The sequence below is a fragment of the Sciurus vulgaris genome, assembly GCF_902686455.1.
Source record: "Sciurus vulgaris genome assembly, chromosome: 8".
Classification (NCBI taxonomy): domain Eukaryota; kingdom Metazoa; phylum Chordata; class Mammalia; order Rodentia; family Sciuridae; genus Sciurus; species Sciurus vulgaris.
This window is the reverse complement of record NC_136468.1, coordinates 40,025,766-40,044,703: the sequence shown is the minus strand read 5'-3', so window position 1 is coordinate 40,044,703 and position 18,938 is coordinate 40,025,766. Positions and strand designations below refer to the sequence as shown.

At 35.5% G+C, this 18,938-nt stretch overlaps 1 protein-coding gene across 1 annotated transcript; it reads right to left on the bottom strand.

The window, feature by feature from the left end:
* Nucleotides 1–1,013: 1,013 nt before the first annotated feature.
* On the bottom strand, nucleotides 1,014–2,273 carry LOC306668826 (small integral membrane protein 30). The gene is made up of 3 exons (XM_079152609.1): nucleotides 2,261–2,273; nucleotides 1,822–1,913; nucleotides 1,014–1,396 (listed from the first exon to the last, which is right to left on the bottom strand). Exon 3 carries the CDS (start codon nucleotides 1,365–1,367, stop codon nucleotides 1,188–1,190), a length of 180 nt encoding a protein of 59 aa, XP_079008735.1. The 5' UTR covers nucleotides 1,368–1,396; nucleotides 1,822–1,913; nucleotides 2,261–2,273; the 3' UTR covers nucleotides 1,014–1,187.
* Nucleotides 2,274–18,938: the final 16,665 nt, after the last annotated feature.

Below are 18,938 nucleotides of genomic sequence, written 5' to 3'. Positions count from 1 at the left end.
ATTTAATCTTAATCACCACTTCAAAGGCTTTTCCTCTATATGTAGTCACTCTGGAAGATTATCCTCAACATATATCTTTTTAATTTTTGGTATTGGGGATTGAACCCAGTGGTTCTTCACCACTGAATTACATCCTCAACACTTTTTCTTTTTTAATTGGGGATAGGGTCTCACTAAGTTGCTTAGGGTCTTGCTAAATTGCTGAGGCTGGCCTCAAACTTGCAATTCTCCTGCCTCAGACTCCTGGGTCACTGGGATTACAATCACATGCCACGGTGCCTGGCAACATATAAATTTTAGAGGGCACAATTTAGTTCATAACACTTCACATACAGTTTCCTGTATTTTGGTAAAGAACATCAATAAAAATGTAACATGATCAAAAAATAAACCTGATTTTTTTAAGGCACTGATATTTTAGAATTGCTTGTTAATGCAGCACAATACAATTGTTTAAATTAATAACTGTGGCTTATATTTTGGCTAGGTTGAGCAGTAACCTATTGTGATGCATAAAGAGACAGGACATCCTCAGTAGGTTCTTCACTCCTGTATACCTGCATATAGTCGGGTATGCCAGACCCCCAGAAAGAATGCTTGAGAATGGTGACATTTAGGTAAAAGATGCCAGGTAGAATTCCAACAATATTTAACAACTATTTATTGAGAACCCACTGTGCCATACTATAGAGATACAAGAGTAAATAAGATAGCATTCCCTCTCCCATCCAAAGCCCAGGGGGAGAAAGATATTAAATAAATTAATACATAGATTAGTATTTATTTTATTAAAACTTATGTAAATGTTAATAAAAGATTACATTTTATTCTTTTCAATTTTGGCTTCAGAAAGGACTTTTTCTCCCCTCTGGAAGTATGTGTATCTGGAAAATAGGTGACAGTTACTACATGGGCCCAGGCAAGGACTGACAGGATAGTGTCCTGGGCAGTGTGACTGAAGTTATATCAGCTCTTTGCAGTCAGCATTGGGAATCATCATCAGTATATTGTTATAAACATTTTTTTTTCCCATTTAACAAACATCTATTTGTTTCTATTTCATGGGAAACAACTAAAAATATGAGACCATTACTGTTCATTGGGAAATTTACAGACTAAAACCCAGCCTTAACCTCAATAACACAAAAGTTTTCAGGGCAAAGTTTGATTCAGGAGGCCCTTGAAAGTTACATCTGTCCATTCCGCTTTCTTGCATACACACCAAGGCAAGCACAAATGCCTGTAATGCTGAGAACCACACCTAACAAGAGAGCGATTGCATCTCCAGCTTCTACTGCTTCAACAACTGGCAGAACCAAAAGCAATGAAATGAGGACTAAAAGCATTTGTGTTGAAACTGAAGTCATGATGTTGGGATCTTGAAGACTGAAGGTTCCTAGAAATTAAACATGGAAACAAAAAGCAACTATTAAAAATTTCTACCTTTCTAAGTGACAATACAAACACACAAGGAACAATCCACCCAATCCCTTAAATTAGAAAGTTTATGAATTATTTTGATCTATCTCATTTTACAAGGAAAAAAACAGGGAAGTAAACAGAAATCTGAGGTTCATCTCATGACACCACTTCAGCCCCAGAAATTCCCAGTAATGCCATCATTATGTTCACAAACCAAGCAAAAACTGAACAGCTGCAGACAGTTAAGAACAAAAGAAATGCACAAGACGCCGGGAAATTTAAAATACCCTAGTGAGTAAATATTACATTTTCTTAAGGTCTCTTTAATCTAGGAAATGCAGGCAATTTTGGCTAAATCACACATGTAACTCTGTGAGGTTGTGAGGAATTAAGACTTACCAAAGAAACGGTATTGATAAAAATCTATCTGACTTGAAATATTCCCGTTTTGGAGCTCCGGGCTGAGACTAAAAGAGTACACGTGACACCACCTATTAGAGTGGGGAGAGGGATTTAAAAAATAATTATTATTTTTATAATTATTTTGAAGAGGGAAATAGAGTCAGTGCAGAACAGGGAGGGTGTATGGAAGGGAGAGAAACAGTTAATGAGTAGAGAAAAAATTTTATCCAAAAAGGGGTAACTAGATTTAAAGTTGGTTAGTTCTCTCACAGAAAAAGCTAAAATAAACCGAACCAAGAAGCAAGTTCATTCCAGGACTTGATGTAAAGATTTGAAAAAGAGTCCCTCCTTTGACCCGGCAAGAACAAACTGTTCCGTTTTGCAAATGCACACTGGGGCAATCCACTTATCCCCTGGAGCTGAGCAAGTACATTACCTTCCGGGAAGCAGCCATTACAGGAATGGAGAGGAGGGCGGAGTCTCCGGACTACATTTCCCACAATCCCTCTGCGGCCGACTCCCGTGACGCACCGGTGCGCTATCCGGTGACGGGCGGAGGGCGGCGGGGCAGGCTCCAGAGAGACTCCGGGAAGATCCTTTCCAGGGTTTCCCCACAGCGCTCGCGTTTTAGTGCTAAATGCAAGGTTATTGTAATGGCTAAGACCCCACCTAGAAATAAAAAAGAAAGAAGTGACAGTGTTTTCTGCCCTGTTCAGGGTTTCTACACGCCCAAGCAATTGTGTCTTTCTCTTAAGCTGCTGTGAAGCCGGGTGAGGGAAGTCCAGGAGAACCGTCTGCGATGCCTGCAGACATTTCTGAAGCAGGGACATCTCTAACCATTACAATTGTGCTTTCAGTTTTATATATTTTTTTCTAACCAATTGGGAAAATAAGGAGTTAAACAAGACATATGGGGAAATTTAAAACCATCTGTGGTGTTAAACAAAGTTTAGGACCTATAGTTTGAGCCCAGTAAGCATCTCTTAGGAGTCAAGTTACAGAGTTTTGAGCTTGTGTTTTCAAGAGTACACTCCCGTGATTGCTCCCCAATATTTGTGACAACTCCGTCCCAAATATCCCCAAATGTTTGTATGATGTCAAATTATTACTTTTAAACCATAATGAACTTTTTGCATATGTAAGCCTTCACCCATTCTGCCAGGTTCTCTTGAAGTTATTTTAGTCAGCTTTTTCGCGGCTACAATTAAAAGACGACTAGAACAATTGTAGAGGTGGAAAAGTTTAGAGATTCACGATTTTAGAGGTTTCAGTCTATGGACAGCTGGCCCCACTCCTTGGGCAGGACATCATGTTGGAAGAGTGTGGCATAGGGAAGCAGCTCACATGATGATGTAAATTTCTAGTATAAATCCAGCAAAGATTTATATTCCTGATTCCTAACAATTACCCAGCAGATGCTTAGTAACACTGGCTAATAATAATTATTTAATTAGATAAATGTGCCAAGACAATTTTAGAAGAAAAGGAGGTGACAAACCAAAGCAAGGTGTCTGGCAAATTGAAAGTCTGAGGATAACTGTATGAGAATGTCAGCATTGCTTCTCTAAACTTGATTATTTTAACAAGTTCTTGCTAATTGCCTCATTTATCTTGCACTATATTAGTTTAGACCTTTCTAATCAATTATTTTTGGGAACAAAAACTATTTTATGGTTTTCATTACATTCTGATATGAACATTTAGGAGATTTTTCCCCCTATATGTTTATTTCAGTTAGCTAAAGTTTCCAGACTAAAGTAATTCAGACTCACATCTGTGTTTGTAAACATTGAACATAATGGTTTGGTTTTAAGTTTGAAGAATCTGTAGATGGTAAGATTTTTTCTTTAAATTTTTGTAATAAGAGATCAATTAATGACAGCCTATCTGCAAAAGAATGGCAGAAGTTTGTGCAAGGATGTTTTGGGCCCAAATAGTTTCAAAGTATAACTTTTAATTTTTTTCTAATCAGCATCCACCCCAATTAGCCACTTTAGCAAGTGTAGTGCAGTACATGCTTTTTTTGTGTCTCAGTATAGTCATAATTTTCTAGTTAGATGCTATTCTAGTTCTGTTTTCTCCTCTCACCACTCTACCTAGTCATTGTTTTAAAAAAATTGCTCATTTGTTCAAAACCTTCTAATTTCAATGCATAAGGCAGAAGTTCAAGTTACTTATCAAGATCCACCAATCCCTACACATTTTGGCCTCTGCCTGCCTTTGATGCCATCCTACCACTCAGTCATTCATTCCATTCCAATCACACTCAATTTTTGACTGTTAATATTAAACAGCTGATTTTGGTTTTCCCTGTTGACTTTTCCCTTGCTGGTTTCTTTGCCAGTAGTAATTTCCCCACAAACATTGGCATGGTTGTTTTTCTGAGCCTCATTCAGGTTTCTGTTCCAACTTCACCTTCTGTGAGTACCTCACTAAAGAACAACAACAACAAAAAACCTCTGCCATAAATCTCTGTTCTCTTTCCTTATTGTTTCTACCTAGTGCCTATCACAAACTAAAATTATATTATGCATGTATTATTTCATGTTGTAAGTAGGTAAATAAACACAATAAAGTGAAAACTCCATGAGGGCCAGGAAGCATTTCTGTTTTATTTACTATTGAATTCTCAACTACTAGAACAGTGCCTAGCATAGATACTTAGTATTTTATGAATGAATGGATGGATGAGGTTAAATAAGACCAGAAATTGATTATTGTTAGTCACCATTATACTGTTATAGTACAAACTACCTTATATGCAGGAAGTCTGCTTTTGAACTAAACTATGAAAATATTTAGATTAAGATTATTTTGAATCTTCATTCTAAATTTGGGTCTCACATATCTTTTCTATAACATTTTTAATAATAAGACTTTACATCTATGTAAATATAAGGTGCAGAAGCATCTAAAACAGGAATGTATTTTCTTTAGGAACTTGTATATAATACTCCCTACTTATTTCCTTTGCCCACATATGGCAAAACATTGATTAAGACCACATTAAGCCTTTAGGATGAATGAATCCAGAACTCAGTTTTTCAAGTGGAGAGTAAGCAAACACCATTTCACTAAAAGAGATACTCAAATACTCAGAGATGAAGAGTATTTTAGTCACTTAATCTGAGCAGTGGAAGGCAAAATTTCCCAAGCAAGCAGCTGTTATCAAGAAACTGTTTTGAGAAGAAAAGAGAAGTTTCTTCTTTTTATTTTATAACTGTTAAAAGTGAGTCATTGTAGGCCCTAAAGGAAGGCACCTTTAGGATCCATCAGAGGAAGCAGGATAGGCTGACATCAGGATTTTGCAGGGACTGGTGTGTGTTGGGGAATTCATAAAACCTAGACTTCCTTATTAGCAATGGAACCAAGGCAAGTGAGTGGAAACATATTATTGGAGTCTCACTATTAAAAAGACCAACACAGAGATAGTTTTTCCCATCAATAATAGGACATTTGTCACTGAGAACATTGTTAGACTAACTAATCATTAAGCTCACAGGACTGAATTAGTTGCATTTTCTCGAGCTAGTTAGTTTCTGGGAGAAAACAAGCAAAAAGAAACAAACAACAAAATACCTTCTGAGGATAAATACCTCTTGTGCAGGTATTTTGCAGAGGCATATGGAGGAACTATAAAAGGCCAATTGTGGCATGATTCCAGGCACCATCTAGGACGCATGGAGGATGTGGTTCTGACTCATATCAGTGAACCTCAGGTGGGAATTAATGCACACATAAACTCGTATTGTCCTGTGAGCTAGAGGAACTTCACTCAGAGGCATGATGGATTCAAATTTTACTTGTATTGCTGGACTTCTTGGAAGTTAGTCAAGAATGTCTGCATGGGATAAACTTATAATTTTGAAAAGTTGCAAGATTATCTCTATATAACACTATTTATGGTAACAGACTAAGAACATAGACTTTGCAGATGATAAGTATTTGGCTCAAAAGTCACCTCTGTTACTTATTCACTCTGTGAACTCATACAGATTATATAATTCTTGTTGTTTTTATTGAAACACAGTTTTGTACATATTTTGTGGGATATATAATAATTGAGTACATATGTACAGTATGTAATGATCAAATCAGGGAAATAACCATTTCATCTCCTCAAGTATTTATCATTTCTTTTTTTTTCTTTTTCTTTTTTTTATTATTGTAAACAAATGGGATACATATTATTTCTCTATTTGTACATGGAGTCAAGGCATACCATTTGTGTAATCATAAATTTACATAGGGCAATGTTGTTTGATTCATTCTGTTATTTTTTTCCCTTCCCCCCCCCCCCCCCCCTCTTTTCCCTCTATACAGTCCTTTCTTCCTCCATTCTTACCACCCTTCTTATCCCTAATCCTAAACCTAACCCTAACGCTAACCCCTCCCACCCACATCATATGTCCTCATCCGCTTATCAGAGAGATCATTCGTCCTTTAGTTTTTTGAGATTGGCTTATCTCACTTAGCATGATATTCTCCAATTTCACCCATTTGCCTGCAAATGCCATAATTTTATCATTCTTCATGGTGGAGTAATATTCCATTGTATATATATGCCACAGTTTCTTTATCCATTCATCAACTGAAGGGCATCTAGGTTGGTTTCACAATCTGGCTATGGTGAATTGAGCAGCAATGAACATTGATGTGGCTGTGTCTCTGTAGTATGGAAGTATTTATCATTTCTATGAATTGATAATTCCTATGAATAAAACCCAGACTTCCTCATTGGCAATTGAGCCAAGCCAAGTGAGTGAAAACATGTTATTGGAGCTTCACAATTAAAAAAGACCAACACAGAGCTAGTTAGTATTTCCCATAAATAATAAGACATTTTTTACTGAGAACATTATGTTCTGTTTGAGTTATTTTGAAATATATAATAATACATTTTTGGAGACTATAGTTACCCTGCTGTGCTATAGAATATTGAAACTAATTCCTGTCTCTAACTGTATTTTAGTACCCATTATTCAATACCTTTCTCTCTCTTTCTCTCTCTCTTCCCCCTCACCTCCAGCAACTATCCATAGCTTTTAGTGACCACTATTCTGCTTTTTAATGAGATCAACTATTTAAGCTTCCATAAATGAGTAAGAACATGTGGTATTTATCTTTCTGTGACTATCTAATTTCACTTAACATGATGTCTTTCAAATACTTCCATGTTCTTATAGCTAGTTGATATATGAATATGTCTACCATCTTTTCTTTATCCATTCCTCTGTCATTGGGCATCTGGTTGATTCCTTAGCTTGACTGTTGTAAATAGTGCTGTAGTAAAAATGGGGAATTCAGAAACATTTTCTAATATAATGATTTTATTTTTTTGGATATGTATGCAGTAGTGGCATTGCTGGATTATATAATTGTTCTAATTTCAATATTTGAGGTACCTCCATATTGTTTTCTATAATGGCTACTAATTTATATTTCTCACCACAGAGTATAAGAGTTCTTCTTTCCCTGCAGTCTCACCAGGATTTTCAGTTTTTTGTCTTCTTGATAGTAGGTATTCTAACTGAGGTGAGATGCAATTATCTAACTTTTTGAAACTTGAGAATTCTTATCCGTAATGAAGAAATAACCAATATTCATAGGATTGCCACATAGATTAAATAAGGTGGACATGTCAGATGCCTTGGTATGGTCAATGTCAGTATGTTATCCTTAGAGACTAGTACTTTCAGAGACATGTAAGTAATTGATCAAGTAGTATTTATTAAATTATTTATTAACTGCCACACAAGGAAATTTAAAGTCAGAATTAGCTAATTTATGGGAGCATAAATAAATATTTATTGTGGAAAAAGATTTTCTTAGTAAATATGTTTTGTATGCTACATTGGGGTGTATTAGTCAGATTTTTAGTAATATAATGAAATACTGGAGGCATCTAACTAAAGAAAAAGGTTTACTTAGCTCAAGTTTGGGACATTTAAGAATGTAGATCTGACATCATCAGTTCTGGTGAGGGTCTCTCTTGGCTATGTCTGAAGTGAATGGAAGAGTGAATATGTAGAAGAGCTTACTTCACCAAATAGGAAGTCAGAGAGAAAAAGAGACTAAGGTTCTGCAATCCTTTCCAAGAAAATATGCCCAATGACCTAAGGACAGCCCAGTAGAGACCACCTCTCACTAGCTCCCAGCAGTGCTACCTGGGGACCAGCCTTAATGACGTTGGACCCTCTGGAGACACAACCATATTCACACCATAGCATGGGACAAGATTGATCAATGACATTTGTGTTTAACAAACTCTTAAAATAGTCCACTAATACTATCAGGAACTATTCCACACATTAACAAATATAACAAATATTTTACTCCTAAAATAATCCTATGAGCTAGTTGTTATTATCTTCTGTTACAGATGAGAAAATTGAGGCAAAATCAAGTAATTTATCCAAGGACACATAACTAGTGAGTGATAAAGGCATTCTAAAACGTAGGAAATATGACAACAATCTACCCATACTTTAATCATTTCCCACATGGAGAAATGTCTACAAAATCAAACCCATTTTAATTTTCTTTGAAATAAGTGTTACTTAGGAAAACTATTCCTGGTGACCTCTTAAGGGATCATAAGCACTTACAGACCCCCAGTATCCCTCTAATTTATCAATTGTTTTGAGTTAGATTTAATAAATACATACAAAAACTTTTTTTAATGAACTTTATCTAATTCGGGCTCAAATGCACACTTAGAATTGACGTTACATATCAAAATACATAGATTTTGTCAGGCAAATCTCAATTATCGTGAAATCCTTGAAGTACATATAATATATAAATTCAAAGACAAAGTCACAGGGACGCTTTGAAAATCTTTGTACTGGTCCAGAGTTTAAACTGGTTGCTGGAAAAATATAGGGAGGTTATTAACAATTTAGAGCATGCAGTTGACAGGATATATTAATTCCTCATGTATAGACCAGGTGCTCATTATGATTAAGAACTGGTAACCATGGAGACAGACAGCATGAAATTTATAAAATTAAAAACATAGCAGATAGAAATGCAAATAGCATAGGAGAGTGAACATGCCCAACTGGTCTTAGATTGGTTTCCCTTAAATCTAAAGACTTAAGAAATTCTTTCTGTCATTTTCTGAGAAAAATCACTTACTTTTGAGACTATGAATTTTCATATTATATGTCTTGTGTCATTCATTTGATAATGCCCTTTATGTAGAGTCAGTTTAGACATGTTGGAATGCATTTAGGGCTAGAGTTTTGATAGGTAAAACAATGTCTGGGAAGCCATGACTTCCAAACTGATCTTGGAAACTTGGTTGAGCACCTGAACTTTTTATGTAAACATCCATTGTGAATTTTCAGTTGAGAGATTGTAAATGATTGGTCACTTTTAGTTTTAAGTTTATTACTTTTGCTAAATCTTACTGAAGATCTAGGTAGAGAACTGTGTGTTATAATCATCAGTCTGGTCAGAAGGGATTTATTCATCTGTAAATGGGGAGCTGGAGAGCAACAATAAATTTAATCTCTAGCCTGTATACTTGATTGTTTATAAATGTATTCCCTGATTACATTATGGCAAAGGAGTTGTCTGTACATCATGAAAGGACATCATGATGTACAGAAAGTTGTGCCGTTTGAGTTAAAAATGTTCATAAGTAATAAAAAATTTGCAACAAAAAATCTTGCTTTACCGAAAAATAGTTTTTACTCAAGGAGGTTGTTCAGTTTTTCTGTTAAAATAAAATATTTATATTGAGGTGCAATAGTGATGTTGTAAGAAATGATTGCAAGCAGTTCAATGAGGAAAAAATCCTGTACATGCAATTCACAGTTTCTTTGGATTATTATTTAGATCCATTGTAAAGCATTTTAAACCCTCATTTCTCAGAAGGAGTCAAAATAAGTAGTTTCCCTTCAATCTGAGAGTGAGAGTGAGGAACAGCTTTGTAAGCAGCCTATTAACACTAGTGAATGAATTGAAGTGAACGTGGTGTGCTGTGTAAAAGTGAGACCTTAATAGAAGATTCTACTTACTTTTGGTTACTACATTTTAAAAGAGATCTGTAGAGACAGTAGAGAACCCAAGGAAGGGTGACAGGGTTGATTCAAATTAGTGAGAATTTGTCCAGGAAGAGCATTCTCCAAGTGTATTCTGCAGTTCATTTGCATCCCAAAATTATATGAAGAATTTATTTGAAAATGCAGTACTTTAAAATAAATTATCCAGGTTGTTCTTAGTTTGTATGACTTAGAATCTTTGTCTCTGAGGAAAATCAATTATTGAGGCAGGTTATTTGGGAGGAGAAGAGCCAGGGCAACTGAATGATGTTCTTTAACTTATTAACTATAAATGTGACCCCAATTAGAATTACAATCTTACTATTATGGACTCCTTTCCAGTTATTGATGAAGTGGGAAATACACATAATTTCATGGTATTTGTATATGTATCAAATGGATTTTTTCCTCATTATTTCTTACAGTCTTTTTCTTTCTTGAAAATATAATTTTTTAAATATGTGAAACAATTCCAATGCTTGCCATCAGATGTGAAAACATCTGATTCTTCAGGGAAAATGCCACCTTAGTACTGAAGAGGACTCTGAATAACAGGAAGGACAATATCCTTTGTTATCTGAAACAATAATGCTGTCACGAATTTATCTGGTTATATTTTATAACAACTTTCTATCAAAGATTGGGACACAGCATTCAATGCAGTTCACTAGAGGTGATCAGGAGAGTTGTTCTGTGGTTTCCCAATATGTACTTTTCTGGTGACAATATTAACCAAGGATTGAATTATGAGGACTTGGACCTATTTTCTCTAAACACTTCTTCTCTCAGTGGGTATTTGGAAGGAACTGGATAACCTGGAGTGCTGATATCTAAATTGCTGGCTGAGGGCCTATCCATATGTTTTGCAACGGAGACCAGCAAGTAGCAAGATAGTATCCTATTACGGAAATTGAGCGTTCTAACAAGTTTTTTTTTTTTTTATCATACTATTATAGCTGAATAAAGTGGGGTGTAGGCCCAGAATCCAGTCTTTTTTTGGCCTAGATCACACCAGTATCTCATGTAATGTCTAGACTCTTAATACCCACATAGCATTCCATAGTACTTGGTTGAGTACATTAGAATTTAAGACTTTAGGTTTTAGTCAGCATAAAGCTCAGTCAGAATTACGTGTGATATAGCCCCAGCTCAGTGAGTGTGATCTTGGGCTGCAGGAATAGAAACATGGTATCCAGAACAGGGAGGGTAAGTTTTGCTTTGATTTTCCAGTTTGGGCCATGTCTAGCAGCATGGCGTTCTTTTTGGGTTTCCCATTTTAAGAGAAACATTCAAAAAACTAAATACTGTGATGAGACTAGAATTCTCAGTGTTAGAAACACAGTTGAAAGACAATGGGATTTAAATGAGATGACCCATTGAGACCATCTGCTATTTTTCAATGGCTTGTCCCATTGATAGGCCCCTAGAGGAAGGAAATTGAACAAGTTCTAGATTACTTTATCCACTGGTGAAAATAATAGGCATGTTTTAACCCAAACAAAGAATAACTTTCTAGTATTCTAAGAAGGAATTGGCCGTCTTGGTGAACTGTGACTCTTGATCAAGCAGAATATTGGCCTAAGGAATACTTGACTAAGATGTTGTAGAAAGAATTTAGACTTCAAAAAGATGGTTACAATACATTTCCTTGAAGGCTGCATCCAAAATTGACATTCTTTGATTCTCATGATTCTCTGATTCTCTTCCCATCCATCCTGAAATCCTAAGCTAGTATTTGGTCTCATTACAAGGACTTCATTCAAGGTTTTCCAAGACACCACTATTTATCTTTTTAAAGGCTTTATTTTTAGCATTTCAGAATTCCTATCTTTATTTCAAACTCGGGGGGGGGGATCAATTTTTTTTTTGTTCTATTTCTGAAAAGAATAGTTATTTTGTTATATTTTTATGTACATAACTATATATTGCTAATATTATTATTCATGTTTTACCATCAAGCCTGTGGAATCAATGTTATTTCACAAATTATCATGTAGACTAAAGTGAATATGTGAAAAAAGATGATTTTGTGTATTTTGTTTAGAGCAGCAAAGGTTTATAATCTGAAGATGAGAATATAAACTTGATTAATATTTTCAATGTGATATGTACTGAAAATGGATTTCTTATGGAGTATCTGCAAAATGCTTTCTACCATGAGTCAGAACAATTTTAACAAACTTACAAATATCATGTCATTGTACCATACATGGATTTTTCATTTTAGATCAAGGTACATTTTTATATGTTTCCTTATTCTAAATTTCAAACGGTGCTCCTGTAGGAAATGAGTGTTGTTGTTGTTGTTGTTTTGTTTTGGTACCAGTGCTTTACCACTGAGATTTACCACTGAGCTACATCCCTAGCCATTTTTATGTTTTATTTTGAGAGAGGTTCTCACTCAGTTTCCTGGGTCTCATTAAGTTGCTGAGTCTGGACTTGAATTTGTAATCCTCCTGTGTCAGCCTCCCTAGCTCCTGGGATTACAGGCATGTGCCACCGCACTGGCTAGGAAATTAGCTCTTCCGATTTGATTCAAAAGTAAGTGTATCTCTTAAACATTGGACATCAAAGTATATTTGTCTTGAGTATGTAAGTACCAAAAATATGTGTCAGGATTGGGAAGTGTGTTGACATTGCTTATCATGTTGTCTAGGTGCTTAGCTACTCAGGGAAGCAAAACCTGAAAAAAGATAAAGTAAAAGATTAAATATGTGATCAGTGTTGAATTTTATGAAGTGTTTTTCATTTTTTTAAAGGAAACACTCAATTATCAGTAGACAGAAAAGATTATTATGACCACAAAATTAAGAAAGGAGTGGTCAAAGTACGTTTACAAAGTGAAGGAAACAAGGTCTGGTGACTTTTCTATGACGGGGAGCATGTCCAGATCCAGGTAGAGTTCAAGATTCCACCTGCCTGGAGAGGGAACATGTGATTCAGAACTAGAGCCCCCCACTCCCAGAAAACAAATAAATGGGTCTCTGTTCATTTGCATCTGTGTCTTTCCCCCAATAAGAGTAGGACCCTGCCTTTTAGTTATTGAAACCATTGTGATTTATCTGCGTTTGAAACAATTTTCCATTTAAATAAACAAGATTCATTTTGGTGGGCAAATAACCTTCTTTATGTTTTGGCAACTTCTATATATAAAAGTTATATTTTCTTACTTTTTTTTGTATCTTCATTTATTTGGGAGTCTATGTGTATTTTTTCATGTGTCCTAGAAAAGAAATTTAGGTTCGCATCAGTTGAGATGAATGTGACCTCAGTTGGGTAGACCAATTAATTTAACTTCTACTCTTCAAAATGTTGCCACCCAAACAACAATGATCACAAAGAACCACAAAATACAAGATAAAACACTCCAAATTTTATACTCTGTGACTTGAGAAGTGGATTGGATACATAATTGGATAATTCTGTGGCAACCTTTTATTAATTTCCAAAGAAGATTTTACCATGAAAAAAAAAGATTGAGAACATGAAAAATGGAGGTTATTGTACTTTTTTTTAAAATTTTGATCAGAAAAATATTTACTAGATCTTTAAAATCCAACAAATACATTTCCCATATCTTTGAGTCATAGTAATCTATTGTGGTCAAATAATTTTTCTTTTCTTTTTGTTTTTAATAGCAGGGATTGAATCCAGGAGTGCTTAACCACTGAGCCACGTCACCAGCCCTTTTGTTATCTTTTATTTTGGGAAAGGGTCTAAGTTGCTTAGGGCCTCACTAAGTTGCTGAGGTTTGCCTTAAACTTGTGATGCTTCTGCTTCAACCTCCCAAGCTTCTGAGATTACAGGCATGTACCACTGCTTGGCTTCTGCTTCTTCTTCTTCTTCCTTTTCTTTTTTTCTTTTTCTTTTTCTTTTCTTTCTTTTTTTTTTTTTTTTGTGCACCTCTTATAATTAGGTGATATAAAGTTACCTAACATTTTTTGTCAAGCAAAATTTTCCAGGATAAATAGTGGAAGTTAGATACATTTTAATTCCAATGCGTTGGTTCCTAATTTTTTTTCAATTAAGTGGAACTGGATCCAGGGAGTAATGGATTATTCTCTATATCTTGTCTTTGTCTCAATGAATAGTTTCACATCTCTAATAAAAGACCAAGACTGAGCAGTTATTGAAGAAGTCAGCAAAACTGCCACATGCTACTACATTTGCCTTACACAATTATTGAGTTGGGTTTTAGATTAGGTTACCTCAAAATAGAATTTGGATTTGCAGAGTTTTATGAAAAGTTTTTTTTGTTTTTTGTTTTTTGAGGAGAGCTTTCCATAGATGCTCCTGTAAGGAAATGAGCAAAGGAAGATTGGACAGAGAGAGAAGCTGAATCACAATGCCACAATGCAACTAAAGCCTCAGAAGATCCTCCAGGGAGCTCTGGAACTGGCATGCCCCTTCAGAGTTGTTCCAAATGGAAACAGAGGAGATCTTGGTTCCCCTTATTGAGTTGGTCATTGACTGTGTTTTCTCCTGGTAAGGGGCTTAAACTTAAGTGAGGTAGTCCTACCGCCAACAGTACTTATCTAAAAGAGACATTTCTGAATTGTTGGCAGATAACATTCCACAAAACTGGGAGGATACTTTAACCCTGACTGTCATCATACCAACCACATTTGGTAAGGTGGCACAGCATTCTTCAGCCTACCACATAAGACATAGAATAGCAGGTTAACAAGAAAGTGAGTCCTTGTGGATTACGACTTCTACTACTAGGATGATAACTATGCTCACCCTACCTCTTATTTCCGGATCATCAGGACAAAAGGATAATTTTCACATAATAGCCCTTTCCCTACCTGCTCCATTAAAAAAATCAAAGTTAGATATCATGTTTGAAAGTTAAACCTTACATTCCTTATCAAGAGATCCTTCTAGATTGAATAGGTATTGGTCATCTTGATGCCAGCTGGCTTATAACAGAATTAAGCTTGAATCTTCTGAGATCAGATGAGATTGGGTGCATTTTAGGGTGGTAGGGTCATAGACTAAGCTTGAATCTCATGAACTCCTAAGTCCAGACTCAAAAGGGTTCTATAAAATATAGTTTTTGTCATGTAACTTTTTTAAAATTAGTCATTGAGAAAAGGGTAATGCTTTCTTTGATTGAATTTGCTTTCACATTTGTTTTGATGCAGATAACATTAAGCATGTTAGAAGTGTGCGATGTTCCACCCTCTATTAATCCTATGGTTACTAATCACTATGAGAAGGAAACGATTGATCAGCTTTTACACAATTGCATGTCACTGGGACAACTCTGCAACAATAAAGTTGTATTTTTATATTAATAAAACTGCAGCAAATTTGGAAAATATAAGCCTATTTTCTATTATAGCACTTATCTTGATGATAGCAGGGCTCTTATCAACTTTTGATAGTATACAGTTAAAATAACTTGATCATATGTGTGTCCAAACATTTAAATGTGGGAGGCAAAGCTTAGTGGCTTGATTTGTTGTTTGTCTTGGATCTTTATACACAAGTGCAATAGCCAAACCAATTATGCAATAAGATTTTGATTGCCTCATTTTTTCCCCCACAAATACTGATTTGTGGGAAAATTAAAAGTGAACACCGTATTGATGACAGTTGATTCCTGTGTGAACCTTGAGGCAGGCAGGGTAGAAGTCATCCTGGAGGAGTTACTATCTGAGGTGAATCCTTTAAGATGAATAAGAATTAGCCAGATTAAAGGTGAGAATGTAGCAGAGAGGGTTTTCTGGAAGAGGGGACAATAGGTACAAAAGCCTTAGAGAGAAAGCCCATTTGTAGTTCATGATGGTTTAAATGCAGCCAATTTTTGTAAAAGTCAGTAAGGAGAAGGGAGGATTGAGGAGTAAGCAGGAGTCTGATTACAAAAATATTATTTGGTAGGCATGTAAGAGTCTATCCTAACAATATGAGGAACCATTGAAGCATCTTTAGCAGATAAGTACTTTGACCTGATTTGCTTTTGAAGAGCATTGCGGAGCATTGAACCTAGGGAGGAGACAAGGAAGAGATTGTCAGAGCCCAGATTAAGGTGGAGACAGTGAAGATGGTAGAAAGTGAGCAGATTTGAGAGGACATTTAGCAAGAGTGTGAGGGCAATATTATTCTTGATAGTTCATTTGATGTAGGATGATGACAAGCAAAAGTGACACTCCATATGCTTTTAATGTAGGTACCAAGGTAGAAAGGTGACATGTTTACTTGTTATGAGTCCATTGGTCTTTCAGTGAAGACTGAGGTAGAATTGAGGTACGTGTAGACTGTCTAACCTGCTAGCAACCCATTTTTTACTATTGGACAAAAGAGAAAATAAGCTGAAAAGATGGAGAAAGGGAAAAAGTGAAGGAGAAAGAACACAGGAAGGAAGTTGACTTGATTATAATTAACAAGGAAAACCTCATTTTGTCAGACTCAGTTGTAGTAGGTACTTTTAACATTAAATGAATGCATACAGTAGTATCTTCTTTCCAGCAGCAATTAGCTTGAATCTTCTGTAGATTATGCTTTGAGAACCTACAGATGCAACCTTGACTTCTATTTCTTTTGAATTTGGTCTCTTATAAAAACACTTTGATAAAAGTCTTATAAAAACACAGTGAGATAACATTGTAGAGAACAGTAGACTGGTAGAATATACTGGTATATTTAAAACCTTTAGCATTGGAAATAATATTGCTTGCTTTGGGTATGATCTATGATAAGGCAAGTCTTTGATTTCTTTGTGTTTGCTTCAGGAAATCTCTAGGACAATTAGCAATACATTTTTAAAAGCAATAGAAATAACACCATTACCAAAATATTATTTGGTAGAATTTATTGCCCCCAATTGTTTCTTTCCTAGGCCAAGAAAAAGGTAGCATCTTTGCTCTTGTGACATTTATGATATCCATTAATTTTCCTTCATATTTCTTTTCCATTCATTTATGGTTTTTACAAGGTTGAAGTTAGTCAATTTGTAGTAAGCATATTTTCTTTCACGTTGGTTCACTTGAAATCTATAGACCATATGCTAAAATGTTTATGTAAGGGTTTATGATATATGCATTGTTGTTTTAATACATAACTCCTGTGGAACCACATATTTTCCAGCTTATCAAATTTTTTGTCTCATTTGATCCTTATTTCTGTCCCACACATAAAATGTAAGTAGCAATCCACAGGCATTGTAAATCTTCACAATGTACTCAGAAAGTTTCAAGGTGGGTCAACTTTTTCTAGTTGAAAATTTAGACAATTTATTTTCCTTCTGGAAAACTGAAGATGTTTTCATCAGTTTCAACAGGATCAATAAGTACATTATTATTATGTGTGAAAAAGAAGGATTCATCTTAGCCCTTAGCCTTCTGATTTCTGCTCTGCAACTCCCATTTATTTCCTTTCAGTTATCGAATGTGTGGGAACTCTATAACCATGTATGTTCAGTTTGGCCTGTGATTGGAGATCCTGATGCTTGGGGTGTGGAGATTGCATTGGGGATGGCCAATAACCAGAGTTTTGGGTTCCCAGTTCAAAGTTAAGTCACCATACAGTGAGAACAAAGTAATACGTTTTATAGAGTGTAAAATAACTGATTTTATTCTGATAGACTCAATCTTTACTAAAACTTACTGCAATTACCCCAAAATAACACTGACCTACATATTTTCTCCAATCTGTTCTATGTTCTAACCATTCTTTACTACAAGTTTAATTGAGATAAATGGAGAAAAGTCACAATACTTATTCAGTACAATTTCAATGGTTAAGAGATATTTGATTAAAATGACTTTATTAAATGTTTTTTTCTATTAGCTTTACTTTTTCTATGAAAAACACTTTAAGCCTCCCCATAAAAATATTGAGATTATTAAAAATAAAAGAACTAGTTTTATAGCCTGTGCTGCTTTGTGGAGGATCATACATCTAGTAAGTCTGTCATCAATATCATTAACTGATTTTCCTTTTTCTTATTTGATTGTTATGGACAGCAGTAGAAATATGAATTTAGAAATGAGTAAACAGACACTTCCAGGAAGATGCCTGAGATTTAGAAATTGTTTTCATAGATGACATATATTAAACAGGTTAAACAGAGCTGTTCTTTGAAAAAGTCTGATACTCTATATTAAAAAAAAATGTTATTTTGGCAATAGGCATTGCATTCAGGAAAAAAATATCTGTGTAAACACATTTATCAAAATAAAGGCACTTGTGCTCACAAAGATCAATATTTGTGACTAAAGCAGTAAGGATTCTAAACATGTTATTATGAGGTAATTTAAAATCCTTTAAAAAAGCAGTAGGAACTGCCTAATGCACAGACCCCTAACTGTGAGTCTCAAGATGACATCCTGCAATTATAAGAAATGCTAGATCTTAGGGTAGAACTGATAGCCTTGTACACTTCTCCAGGCATACTAAGCACCGACCCTGAGCTCCAAGGTGGGGCCAAATGGAGTACACTAGTGGCATCACAGGGTAAATCATGGCTTGTCTTGTAGTTTTATTGCAGATCAGTATCTTGTCTCCCACCTTTATCTTCCTGTGACCTCAATTTCCCTCTTCGGCTAGGTATTTTAATTTTAAATTCCTACTCTTCTTTAGATGCCTTTGGGGGGTCCTCATATTCATCCTCTTTACCTCCTCTGTACAAGTCATCAAAAACGATTTGTTCTGCTGTGTTCTTGCCACTCTGCATTGGATCAATATCCAACCCAAATAATACGTGATCCACTGGAAAGTACCTGCTTATTTCTTCACATTTAATCTGTATCATTTCCTTCCTAAACTCTTCTCTGATCTGCTCTGGTTAAGGATAACCACTCATGACTTGAAACTCCAGTGCTTGTGTATCTGTTCCTTCTTTCACATAAATATTTGGTGCACTTGTCTTTGTTCTCCACCCCCACTCTATACTGAGATCCTTCCAGGATTAAGAATTGTGTCATGTTCATTCTTAATGCTCCTCTGCCTGGCACCACGCCTGGTTACTTCCAAGATGACAAATACATATATTTATGCTTTCTCTTTTCCTGAGCAACTTATTTGACCCAGGAAAATGTGATGAGCAGGGAGGTAGGT

What these genes read in the sequence shown, in the direction of transcription:
- LOC306668826 (XM_079152609.1), bottom strand. Translation starts at nt 1,367, where the DNA reads ATGACTTCAGTTTCAACACAAATGCTTTTAGTCCTCATTTCATTGCTT.